At 47.5% G+C, this 13,408-nt stretch overlaps 1 protein-coding gene and 1 long non-coding RNA gene across 17 annotated transcripts in view; one reads left to right on the plus strand and one right to left on the minus strand.

Moving 5' to 3' along the window:
- LOC309377495 (uncharacterized protein) overlaps positions 1 to 13,408 on the minus strand; it is an 88,347-nt gene that overhangs the window by 62,615 nt on the left and 12,324 nt on the right. For 4 of the 16 annotated variants that reach the window (XM_081924824.1, XM_081924818.1, XM_081924828.1 and 1 more), the window contains 2 exons: positions 12,263 to 12,385; positions 1,127 to 2,076 (listed from right to left, as the gene is read on the minus strand). The exons of 2 other annotated variants lie outside the window; for them this stretch is intronic. In XM_081924824.1, coding sequence (XP_081780950.1) covers positions 1,469 to 2,076; positions 12,263 to 12,385 — 731 coding nt within the window. In that variant the 3' untranslated portion in view covers positions 1,127 to 1,468. Of the gene's footprint in view, positions 1 to 1,126; positions 2,077 to 4,454; positions 5,199 to 7,200; positions 7,945 to 12,262; positions 12,386 to 13,408 lie in introns of those variants that run through there. 10 more of the 16 variants (XM_081924816.1, XM_081924826.1, XM_081924822.1 and 7 more) reach the window with 7 other exon arrangements.
- LOC309377833 overlaps positions 1 to 13,408 on the plus strand; it is a 355,859-nt gene that overhangs the window by 11,210 nt on the left and 331,241 nt on the right. The gene's annotated exons all lie outside the window — the stretch shown is intronic.

Raw genomic sequence — 13,408 nt, forward strand, 5'->3', positions numbered from 1 at the left:
AGGACGCCTAGCTCTGCTCCAGGGCCAATCATCACCACAAACTTGTCTAATCCCTTTTGAAGCCATCCAACCTACTACATAGCCCCCATATTCTCAAAGGCAGAAGCTGGCACAGGCAGTCTACTTCCTGGGCGATTTTTGGGGGGGAAACCCTGCATGTAGAAAACAAGCATGTCAGGGACAGGGGTTGAAACCTAGCCGTCACCCCGATGTGCTCATTTTCTCTCTGTAGGAAATGGAAAAGCTTTCGACCATGTGAACCCTGACATATGATGCAATCTGAGATGGCACAAGACTATTACCCATTTAAACCATAGCAAAATAATAGCACGTCAGATCTTGCATTGTGTCCTGGTGTCAAGGCAGAAGACAGGATAGAGTGCCTCCCAGTTTGAGAGAGGGGATGCAGCAGAAAAAGACAAACTTGTTTTTCTAACTTCAGCCTTCAAATTCCTGATTACGCTGCAGGCCCTTATACTCCTAAGGATCTCAAAACCAAAACACTGAGCTCTCCTTCACTGCATAAATTCCCTGCTGCTCCTGAAGAGGTGCCAGGCTTGCAGGAGTTATCACCTCCCCCTCCTCGCCTCTGCACTGAAGCTCAGGTTATGGAAAACCTCTCTTCTGATTTTCCACACAATCTGGTAAGACCCGATTCAGCACATAAGATTGAGCTTTTGCAAGGCACAGAAAGAAACTCTTGGGCCCCTGGGAGAATTAATCAGTGGGGATGAGCCCTAACTTCCGACTCGCCCTGCAGCAAACGCCATGCCTTCCCACCTTTTCAGAAATCCCCACCCCAAAGAACATCCTAAAATAAGGAAGTGGCTGTCAAGGCAAGCCAGGGGCCTTGGTTAAATGCCCAAGGACCAGACTGAGTCTGCCCCCTCGCTTGAGCAAGCAGCCAGGATCCACCTCCCCGGCAGAAAGTTCAGCCCAAGGACCTCCTTTGCTGCCCACAAAGTCACCCAAGGGTAACCCTCATCAGATTGTTCATGGTGGAGGACGTGCCGACACTCAATGGCGCCAACCAAGAACAGGGAGCAGAATTATGTGACCATGCATCCCCTGTCCTATGGAAACCCCCCCCCCCAAATTCAATGAATAAAGAGACAAGGCGGTAGTATTTGGGTCAAATCAGGTCATGGCTTTATTAACTACTGGTGTAAGAGGTTTCACATAGACATCAGGGAGAACCAACAATTTCTGGCCCGTCTCCTGGAAGGACTTAATTGGGGTCAACTGGAAGTGAGCAAGTTCTTAACCTGCATCAAAGAGTAAGTCCCTTGCTGGATTGCACCTGGGGAGTGCTGTGGCCCTAGCCCCCACCTGGGCATCCGGGCAGAAGCATCTCTCCTGGATCCCTTTACCGGAGGGGTAGGCAGAAGCTACAGCCTCCCCTCAATCCAAGACTACGCCTATCCAATGCGTCAACTGGCCCTTAAGCAAATGCTCGCCGCCAAACCGCTCACATCTGAAAACAATACTTTAGGCCTCCCACCAGGTCAGTCAACCAAACATCAAGTCCCTCATCGGAGAGGTCTACCCCATCCTGTCGGAATAAGGCCTCTCGTTTGACTGTGATGTCAGGGTGTCGGATGACCCAGCCACCCAGCAGCTGCACCTTGTTCGTTATGTCTTTGTTCACTTTCTTCCTTATTCTGTCCCTTGATTTGTTCACAGATGCCTGCTGCGGTTCCGGGGTGCCAGGCCTCGGAATAATAGGCCAGCGCAACCTCTCCAGTAGCTCGGACCAACAGAGGCTGGTCCGTGGGTATTGAAAGTGCAAGGTCTCCAAGTCTTCAGTGATAGCCTTGACTAGGTCATGAATCTTTTGTCCGCCCATGTCATCCTCACCCAGGTGAATGATGATGATATCAGGTGGACCCACCGTAGAGATCCGAGCAGTCAGCAATGGTAGGAGCTGATGCCACCTCATTCCCCTCTGGCCGATCCACGACAGCTCTATATTCGAGGGGAAGCCCAGGTTGCTGCCCCACCTGGACGAAACTGCGCGGACTTCGGCCCAATACACAACGCTGTGCCCGCAAATCCATACCTTCTTGGTGGCCATTCCTCAAAAAACCAAGAAAATAAACAAGACAGTGTAAGTTCAGGGGCACAGGAGTGCCCTGGAATGCCATCTCCAAAGGGACTTAATTCTATCTGCTAGCAAGTCCCAATTTGTCGTGATGTGGGGGGTTACCTGGGAGGCACCAGCCAGGCAGAAGAGGAAGGCTCAGAGCCTGGGGAGTGGTGGTGGGGCAGAGAGGAAGAGGAGAGGAATGGTGGGGTGCTGAAGAGGCAACAGGCTTTCTCGAGCCGGAAGAGCCAGGCGCAGAAAGCGGTTCAGACTCAGCAAATGTTGCAGAGGAGGAGAGGACAGAGGCTGCAGAAGCATCTCAGGAGCTTGCCCTTCTTACTGGACTAAGTGTTAGCAATTTCACTCATCCAATGCTGCATTAATAATAATAATAATAATAATAATAATTTATTATTTCGCTCACAAGGGTCATAGGAACGTGCAAACCCACTCACCATGACAAGGTGATGATCCAGCAAGTGAAGGGAGCACCTACACTCCAAGAATGGCTGCGGTGTTCTTTCTCTATGATCATTAAACACTCTTAAACTGGTAAGGGACTCTTAATTGCTTTGTTCTGCTGGTGCACAGGGGAAGAGGGATCCATTTCCCTGATGCCTGACAAATACTGACAACCTTAGAAGGTGGGAAGAGGGCAACCAAGATGTTCAAGGGTCTGGAAACCAAACCTTGAGGAGCACTTGAAGGAGCTGCATATGTTTATGCATATGGAAAAGAGGAGACTTGAGAGGAGATAAGAGAGATACAGGTAGGTAGCTGTGTTGGTCTGCCGTAGTAAAAAAAAAATAAAAAAATAATCCTTCCAGTAGCACCTTAGAAACCAACTAATGTTATTGGTATGAGCTTTCGTGTGAATGCACACTTCTTCAGGAGATAAGGAGCTATCTTCAAATTTCTCATGGAAGATGGAGCAAGCTTGTTTTCTCCTGCTCCGGCGGGTAGGATTCAAACCCATTGCTTCTAGTTACAAGAAAGGAGATTCAGACTCAACAGCATGAAGAACTTAGAGCTGCTTCAACAGTCGAACAGTCTCCTTTGTCAAAACAAAAAAAATTCCTTCAAGTAGCACCTTAAAGACCAACTAAATTAGTTCTTGGTATGAGCTTTCGTGTGCATGCACACTTCTTCAGATACACAGTGTGCATGCACACGAAAGCTCATACCAAGAACTAACTTAGTTGGTCTTTAAGGTGCTACTTGAAGGAATTTTTTTGTTTTGACTATGGCAGACCAACACGGCTACCTATCTGTAACCAGTCTCCTTTGTGAGCTTGTGGATTCCTTCCTTAGAGGTTTTTAATCGGAGGCTGGGTGGCTATCTCTCAGGGATGCTTTAGCCAATATTCCTGCATTGCAGGGGGTTGGACTAGATGGCACTTACTTTTATCTGTCCTCATTCTACCATTATCCAGCTTCCTTACTTCTAGTGCTGTAAGAGAGAGAGAAACCTTTCCCTATCCACTTTCTTCATGCCCTGCATCATTTCATAAACTTTTATCATGTTGCCTCTTCCTCACATTTCCTCTCAACTGAAAAGGCCCAAATGCCATCCATCCCCCTGGAACCCTGTTTCCCTTCTTCTGAACCTTTCCCATCTTTATAAAATCCTTTCTGAGGCACGACAACCAAAACTGTATGCAATATTCCAGACATGTTCACCCCGCAGATCTGAATGACAGTGTTATGATAGCTGCAATTGTATTTTCCACACTTTTCATAATGATCCCTGGAATGGAATCTGAAATTTTCAGTCGCAACTCATTCCACTGACACCTTCATCAGGCTACCCCCTACGAGCCCCAGGGTCTCCTCCCTAGTAAGGTAGCACCGTGTATTGCTCTGTATGATTAACAACACGTATGGTTAGCACAATTAAGTGTGAATAAAAAATAAAGTTGGGTATCATGAAGGCAGAACTGTATGGGGAAGTTTTTAATGTTTGATGGTTTATTATGTTTTTATATTTGTTGGAAGCCGCCCAGAATGGCAACCCAGCCAGATGGATGCGATACAAATAATAAAATGAAATAGTTATTATTATTATTATTATTCTTCAGAGATAGGTCTCAGATCTGGATCAGTTGAAGACAGCTGTATAAGGTGGCCAAGACTAAAGAGGCAAGACACAAAGTGTGGGATTTAAGGAGGGTCACTTTATTAACTACAGCAGAGTAACTTACAAACGGCAGGCAGGAAAGGAGGAGACGCGTGGGCAGGAGTCCAAGTCTCTCCTGAGACTCCAAATCCTGTCGTGAATGGCTAAGCCTACTTTGCAGGGAGGAAGGTGGTCTCCATTGCTCTCCTCTCCCCCCACCGCACCCCTTAAGGTGAGCTCTGGCTGACTCAAGCAAGTGACACAGGTCAACCTCAAGAGAGATCCCTTTCCTGCCCCACAGGTCCCCCTGGAGCCGCTTAGCAACCTGAAAAGTGATTTGGGGTACTCGCGGTTTTGCCAACTTCTCCCCTTTTGCAGGAGGATAAAGCTCGGATTAGTCCTTCTTCCCCCACCGCCGCAGAATATGTGCTTTTATTTCTCTGTGGAGGTTAGAGAGGAAAATATCATTCCCAGCAGCAGACAAGGAAATCCCATCCATTCTGTAAAGTTCGTTCCTAGTGGGATTAATTTGGGTGTGAGATATCGTTCCGTCCCCCGTTGCAATCAGCGCCATTCTCAATTGTCTATTAAACTGTTTCCGCTTTTTGTACAATAGCTTCTTGATTGGGATGTTAATCCAGGCTCTCCTGGGCAAGATGTTGGACCACAGGATAACAACCCCCGGCCACCTTTGCCTAATCGCCTCCAAATCCTCTATCACTTTCTTAAGCAACTTGTTATACGGCAGCAACCCGAGGTCATTGCCACCTGCGTGCAGGACCACCATGTCCGGCTTCTGCCGGACCACTCTGTCCTGGAAGATTGTGGGCAACAGTTGATTCCACTTCATATTAATCTTGCCCAACCACTGAACAGAGGCAATCTGGCTCAGACCAAGGTCAGCTCCCGGACTGTAGTATTTGGCTCTCTGCCTGGCGCCAAGAACAATACTGTGGCCTGCGATGAGGACTCAGACACGCCTGCCTCCAGCCAGGCCTCCTGTTAAAAAGAAACATCGTCAGTAGATTGCAACTCCGGACAGTTCTCTTTTCCCCAGCTTTTCAGAAGCCCAACAGTACAGAAGCCTTGCAGAGGTGTTTCCAAATTGAGGCACAATCCTAAATGAGCAGGCTCAAAGTACCTCCAACACACCCAGCACCAGCTGCTCAAGCGTTTTCTTAGTTTCTGTGCAGAACTGAAACTTCGTAAGAAGATGGCCATGCGAACGAGGCATGAAGATCCCTGGAGAGTTGCCTCTACGCTCTGCACATTCCTCGAGGACAGTCATTGCTCAGGGATCAGCCTCCAAGCGTGGGCTTAACGGCACCATCAAGCTCTTTGGTCAGTATTGGACCGCGTCCTCAGTAGAACGCAACCTCCAAGAACACCAGACTGAGAAATCACAGGCAGGGCCGGACCACAAATGAAGCGGACTGAGGCAGCCTCCTCAGGCACTGGAATCCCACAAAGGCACCCCACCTGCTCCTACTGAACACTCGCAAGATCTCGCCACGGCCCCAGCGTCTCCTCACTTCTCCAGTGGCAAAGAAGTGCCCCACAGAGATGCAAGAAGAGGCTGTGGCTTCTGGATTCCAGGGAGATCTCACAGACCTCTTGGGATATCTCACTAGAACCTGCAGACACGCAATTCCATAAAGCGAGTCCTTGGTGTAGCAGCGGCAAAGCCTCCTCATTTCATCTCAGGCGGAGAAATGGGACACACCACCCGATTGCAGGGCACACTCAGAATGTCCAATTTAGCTGCCAACTGCCCTGTTCTAAATGCTCCCTGGGTTGATGCTGCTAAGGCTGCATAAGAGAAGCCTGCTGGATGAGGCCAGTGTCCCGTCTAGTCCAGCATCCTGTTCTCACAGTAGCCAACGAGATACCTATAGGATTCCAGCAAAAGAGCCCTCTGCTCTTTTGCAGATTTCACATCCAAGAGGCAAGGTCAGGATCTCAGCCTGCTTGTCTGACCAAAATGCAAACTGTATGTAGGGCATGAACAACATTTCCTGCAGCCCGAGGCAGTGAACAATGGCAAACTAAAAGAAATTCAGCAATAACGCTCTTCTAGGCTGCATCAACAGAAGTACAGGGTCCAGATCAAGGGGAGCCCTAGTCTCACTCTATTCTGCCTTAGCTGGACCACACCTGGAATACTGTGTCCAATTCTGGGCACCAGATATAGACAAGCTGGAGGATGTGCAGAGGAGGGCAACCAAGATGATCAAGAGTCTGGAAAACAAGCCATATGAGGAACAGTTGAAGGAGCTGGCCATGTTTAGCCTGGACAAGAGGAGACAATGAGAAGATCCGAGAGCCATCTCCAAATATATCAAGGGCCGGTTTTAAAATGCTTTCCAGTCTTTTGGCAAAGTATAAAAATCATGGGTTCTTATTTGGAAGTAACGCTAAGGTAGGACAATGTATATTGCTCTGTGTGATTAATAATACGTATGGTTAGCACTATTAAGTACGAACAAAAAATAAAGTTGGGTATCATGAAGGCAGAACTGTATAGGGAAGTTTTTAATGTTTGATGGTTTATTATGTTTTTATATTTGTTGGAAGCCGCCCAGAATGGCAACCAAGTCAGATGGATGGGATACAAATAATAAAATAGTTGTTGTTGTTAAATTATTATTATTATTATTATTATTATTATTATTATTATTATTATTATTATTTGTCAGAGATAGGTCTCGGATCTGGATCAGTTGAAGACAGCTGTATAAGGTGGCCAAGACTAAAGAGGCAAGACACAAAGTGTGGGATTTAAGGAGGGTCACTTTATTAACTACAGCAGAGTAACTTACAAACGGCAGGCAGGAAAGGAGGAGACGCGTGGGCAGGAGTCCAAGTCTCTCCTGAGACTCCAAATCCTGTCGTGAATGGCTAAGCCTACTTTGCAGGGAGGAAGGTGGTCTCCATTGCTCTCCTCTCCCCCCACCGCACCCCTTAAGGTGAGCTCTGGCTGACTCAGGCAAGTGACACAGGTCAACCTCAAGAGAGATCCCTTTCCTGCCCCACAGGGGGACCTGTGGCTCCCCCTGGAGCCGCTTAGCAACCTGAAAAGTGATTTGGGGTACTCGCGGTTTTGCCAACTTCTCCCCTTTCGCAGGAGGATAAAGCTTGGCTTAGTCCATGTTCCCCCACCGCTGCCGAATATGTGCTTTTATTTCTCTCTGGAGGTTAGAAAGGAAAACATCATTCCCAGCAGGAGACAAGGAAATCCCATCCTTTCTGTAAAGTTCTTTCCTACTGGGATCAATTTGGGGGTGAGATATCATTCCGCCCCCTGTTGCAAACAGCGCCATTTTCACTTCTTTATTAATATATTGCCGCTTTTGGCGCAATCGCTTCATGAACGGTTTAGTGCATGAGGCACTCCTGGGCAAGATGTTGGACCACAAGATAAGGATCCCCGGCCACGTTTGCCTAAATCCCTCCAAATCCGCCACCACTTGAGAAACTATATCCTCACTCTTCATAAACCTCAATTCATAGTCGTCCAAGTGCAGAACCACAATGTCCAGCTTCTGCCAGACCACCCTGTCCTGGAAGATTGTGTGCAACAGATGACTCCACCTGCAACTCTTCCTGCCCAACCACTGAACAAAGGCCATGTGGCTCAGACCCAAGTTAGTTCCCAGACAGGAGTGTATCGCTCTACGTCTGGCCTGAAGAACTGTACGGTGGCCTGCGATGAGGATTTGGACATGCTTGCCTCCATCCCAGCCATCTGTCAACAAAAAATATCATCAGTAAATTGCAACTCTGGACAGTTTTCTTTCCCCCGGCTTTTCAGATGTCTATCGGTGCTTGGTAAGATGCTAAACATGACCTGTTTATGTTTTGTATGCCTCTCAAAGGTGTCTCCAGGTGTACTGCAGTTGGGGCCACTGTAATCCTAAATGAACAGGCCCAAAGTACCTCCAACACACCCAGCAGCAGCTGCTCAAGTGTTTTCTTAGTTTCTGTCCAGAACTGAAACTTGGTAAGAAGATGGCCATGCGAACGAGGTATGAAGATCCCTGGAGAGTTGCCCCTATGCTCTGCATATTCCTCGAAGACAGTCATTGCTCAGAGATCAGCCTCCAAGCGTGGGCTTAATTGCACCATCGAGCTCTTCAGTCAGGATTGAACCGCATCCTCAGTAGAACCCCAAACTCCAAGAACACCAAACTGAGAAATCACAGGCAGGGCCGGACCACACATGAAGCGGACTGAGGCAGCCTCCTCAGGCACTGGAATCCCGCAAAGGCACCCCACCTGCTCCTACTGAACACTCGCAAGATCTTGCCACGGCCCCAGCGTCTCCTCACTTCTCCTGTGGCAAAGAAGTGCTCCACCAGAAAAGCAACGAAAAGCGGCTTTGGCTTCCGGATTCCAGGGAGATCTCACAGACCTCTTGGGATCTCTCGCTGGAACCTGGTAGTCACAGATGTGCAATCTCAGAATGCACAGGAGTGGCAGTGACAAAGCCTCCCCATTTCATGTAATAGTAACAATAATTTGTTATTCATACCCTGTCCATCTGACTAGGTTTCCCTAGCCGTTCTGGGAGGCTTCCAGCACACATAAAAACATAGTAAACCAACAAACTTTAAAAGCTTCCTTATACAGAACTGCCTTCAAATGTCTTCTAAAAACATATTGTTGTTTATCTCGACATCTGGTGGGTGTTCCACAGAGCAGGCGCCACTATTGAGAAGGCCCCTGCCTGGTTCCCTGTAACCTTACTTCTTGCAGTGAGGGAACTGCCAGAAGGACCTTAGCGCTGGAGACACTCCTTCAGGTATACTGGGCTGAGGTTGTTTAGGGCTTTAAAGTTCAGCAAACACACTTTGTGCTTTGAAGTGTATTGGGAGCCAATGTGAGTCTTTCAGGACCAGTGTTATATGGTCTTGGCGGCTGCTCCCAGTCACCAGTCTAGCTGCCGTATTCTGGATTAGTTGTAGTTTCTGAGTCACCCTCAAAGGTAGCCCCATGTAGAGCGCATTGCAGTAGTCTAAGCGGGAGATAACCAGAGCATGCACCACTCATGTGAGACAGGGCACAGGCAGAGAGGATCTCACATAGAGCTAGCAGACAGCCACCCTGGACACAGAATTGATCTGCACCTCCATGGACAGCTGTGAGTCCAAAATGACACCCAGGGTGCGCACCTCATACCTGAGGGGCAGAGTTATCCCATTCAGGACCAGGGAGTCCCCCACAACTGCCCACCCTGTCCCCCCAAAACAATACTTCTGTCTTGTCAGGATTCAGTGTTAGCCACTATTCATCCTCCAACGCTCTCAAACAGGACTTTCACTGCTTTCACTGGTTCTGATTTGAAGGAGAGGTAGAGCTGGGTATCATCGGCATACTGATGAACACCCAGCCCAAACCCCCTGATGAGCTCTCCCAGCGGCTTCAAATAGATATTGAAAAGCATCGGGGAGAGGACGAAACCCTAAGGCACCCCACAAGTGAGCACCCAGGGACCCGAACATTCATCCCTCAACACCACTTTCTGGACATGGCCTAGGAGGAAGGAGAGGAACCACTGTATAACAGTGCCCCCAGCTCCCAGCCCCTCTAGATGGTCCAGAAGGATGTCATGGTCGATAGTGTCAAAGGCTGCTGAGAGATCCAGCAGAACTAGGAAACAGCTCTCACCTGGCATTGCACAGCAGCACCTGAAGGTCATGTGGGACACCCTTGTTGATACCTGTAACCTTCTGGTCAGGACCAGACCCAGAGGCAGGGATAGTCTCCAAACAACAAGTAAACCTGCCCCCTCGGTAATGACATGGTCTGGTCCTAGCGTAACTCCTCCTCCTGCCCATGATCATGGAAATCGAGTGTCCCAATAAATCCCCCCTCCCCCTGTAGAACCTGCCCAAGCCAACCCCATTGGCTAGGACTCACTCCCTGAACCTATCCCCTTAAAAACAGATTTCCTTATAAAAACCACAAAACAAACCTATTACTAGAAAATAACAAGAGAAACAATGCCACTTGCGGAAATGATTCCCATAGATTACGCATTGAATAATGCAGCCTCATTTGGAGACACAGAGTGCTTCTCCATGATGGCTGGGAGGGGCATTCCTTCTCCCATCCCGCCATTTTCCTAAGCCTAAAGTCAGAGGAAACATTTGCAAGCACTTTGGCCTGAACCGGTAAATACAAGGAGACATCTTACCTCTTAACATTCCAACTAGTAGTCCTGTCGCCTAATATGCAAGTTGTACTCCTCAAGTTGCTCAACTATAGGTCATATATGTTACCACCCCTACCCTAATCTGAACACTGAAAACTGATGGAATCATATAAAAGTAGAGTTGGAAGGGACCCCAAAAGCCAACTAGTCCAACCCTGCAATGCAGGAATTTCAGATAAGCATCCATGACGGATGGCCATCCAACCTCTGATTAAAAACCTCTGAGGAAGGAGAGTCTACAACCTCCCAAAGGAGCAGCTCGCCCTGTCAGAAAGTTCTTCCTGATGTTGAGTCAGAATCTTTCTTCTAACTTGAAGCCACTGGCTCAGGCCCTACCCTGCAGAGAGGGGGAAAATAAGCTGGCTACAACTTCCATGTGGCAGCCCTTTAGGTATTTAGAGAAGGGTATCGTATCTCCTCTCAGCCTCCTCTTTTCCAAGCTAAAAATACCCAGTTTCTTCAACCGTTCCTCATAAGCCTTAGGCTTCTAGACCTTTGATCATCTTGGTCACCTTTCTATGAACACTTTCCAGATTATCAATCATGTTTCTTAAACTGGGGTGCCCAGAACAGGACACAGTATTCCAGGTATGGTCTGAACAAGGCAGAATAGATGACTATTAATTCCCTGTATTTGGACACTAGACTTCTCTTGATGCAGCCTAGAATAGCATTAGCTAGTTTTGCTGCTGCAGCACACTGTTGAATTATGCTAAGCTTCTGGACCACCAAGACCCCTGGATCCTTTTCACATGTTTTACTGGCAAGCCAAGTATTTCCTGTCTTATATTTGTAAAGTTGGTTATTCCTGCCTAAGTGCAGAACCTGACAGTTGCCCGTATCAAAACTCATTTTGTTAGTTTGGACCCAGTTCTCCAATCTGTTACGGTCATCTTGAATCCCAATTGTGCCTTCTGCAGCATTAGCTCCCCCTCCAGGGTTGGTGTCATCTGCCAATTCAATGAGCATCCCCATAATTCCATCATCCAAGTCATACATAAAGATGTTGAACAACAATGACCCAGGACAGAACCCTGTGGCACCCCACTTGTCACTTTTTTCCAGGATGATAAGGAACCATTAACGGGCACTCTTTGGGTTCAGTCAACCATCTACCAACCCACCTAAAGGTAAAGTAAAAAAAGGTAAAGGACCCCTGGACAGTTAAGTCCACTCAAAGGTGACTATGGGGTGATCTTTGAATGAAGGGTGGCATACAAATTTAATAAATAAATTTCTATACAACTTTTTCTATCTTCTCATTCATATTCCCTCTGATTTTATTCATTCGTTCTGCTTCCCTAAATATAGAGACCACCAAAAATTAAATATAGATACTTAAAATATCTCTCTGTGTATGTTTTCGTTTGCTTGCTTGCTTGCTTGCTTGCTTGCTTACTTAAAAGTATCGCAATCTGCTTTTAGTTATTTCGGTAAGAAAGTGACGAATGCATTTAAGATAAAGAACAAATAAATCAAGAGAGGACAAACACATCCACAAACTCCCCTTTTCATATTTGCTCAATGGTGGCAGGCAATCAAGGATATCCAACTCGAGGCCTCCCCGTATGGAATACCTTTCACAACTGCGTCCACCTTCTTACCTGACTGCACCCAATTGACTGTCGGTCTGGGCGGCTGCACAAAGTTCTCCTCACACATCTCCTGGCTGCACCAGTAATGTCTCTTCACTCAGCTCTGCCCCATCCTTTGGTACCTCCCCCTAAACTGGCTGTCGCAATGGCCAAATTTGTGTAACCCCTTCAACCCCACAACAGGAGCCCCGTGGTGAAACCCAGCTCCAAGCCAGCCAGCCCCACCACTGTGAAGGTAGGTGCCAGATTCTCACCTGCAGATATCTCCGCTGGAAGATTCTGCTTCGGAGATTCCTTCTGAAGCCATGGCACGGTGAACAAGGTCGAGGTGAACAAGTCCCCTTTACTACCTGAAGCCTCCGATCTTTCCACGCATGCTGCAATATCAAGCAAAGGTGGTTTAGTAGCCATTCTACATTTGGAAGGTTTCTTACTCGCTCCCCACTCCGTGGCCTCCAGCGGACCTCATGTCTGGCCCTCTTTGGAAGAATAATCCTGAGGCTGTTTGGTGGGCTGCTTTGGAGCTTGGCTTCCTTGCCTCCTGCTCCCTTCTCAAGATGCCATCACAATCCCTCTACTATGCAAGTAACTGCAGGAGGGGGCATCCACAGATCCTACTCCAACCCACAAACAAACTGGATAATTACACATTAACCTGAGGCCTTTTGCATGAAGAGCAAGTGCCCTCTCTCACGTTTTAGTTTTATGTCAGGGGTTTGTACGCAGGTGCCTAGCTGTTCCAAAAATTCCTACATTACAGCCCTGGCCCTAAACCTGGGTAGCTAATTTCTGGCACTCCAGAGGTTGCTGGACTTCAACTCCCAACAGCCCTGGCCAGCAAGGCTAAGAAGCGAGGATGATGGGAGTTGCAATTGAGCATCATCAGGAGAGGCCAGCTTAGCCAGCCAGCCAGCCACCCTCCCTGCCCAAATATCTTAGGTCACTGATAGTCAAGATACCTGCTCCTTTCATTTCAGAAAAGAACCCTTGCTGTCCCAAAATCTGTGCCACCTGAATTCAAGTCCCCACAGCAGCTGCATACAGATCTCCACAGCAGCCTGCTGGATTCGCTGTGCCTTTTTGTTCATGATAAACCACATTAATACCATTTTAAAACTCCTGTCCAACCCCAATACTTTCTAAATTTTGTATCATAAAACTCCAAGACACATTGTCAAAGGCCTTCTCCGCATCAATAAACATTAACATTGCTTTACAATTTTTTCTTGTTTCTAACTTTTCCAAAATATCAACTATATTCCTAATATTATCTTTCATATAGTTTTTGCCTACAGTTTTTGACATTAGATCTATCTTGATCTTGTTTTCGAATCAGGGTTATAAGCTTCCTTCCAGGTTTCGGGTGCTTTGACCCCTCCTATTACCTTATTGCAAACTTC

Source organism: Podarcis melisellensis (assembly GCF_964234715.1).
Source record: "Podarcis melisellensis genome assembly, chromosome: 9".
Lineage (NCBI taxonomy): Eukaryota > Metazoa > Chordata > Lepidosauria > Squamata > Lacertidae > Podarcis > Podarcis melisellensis.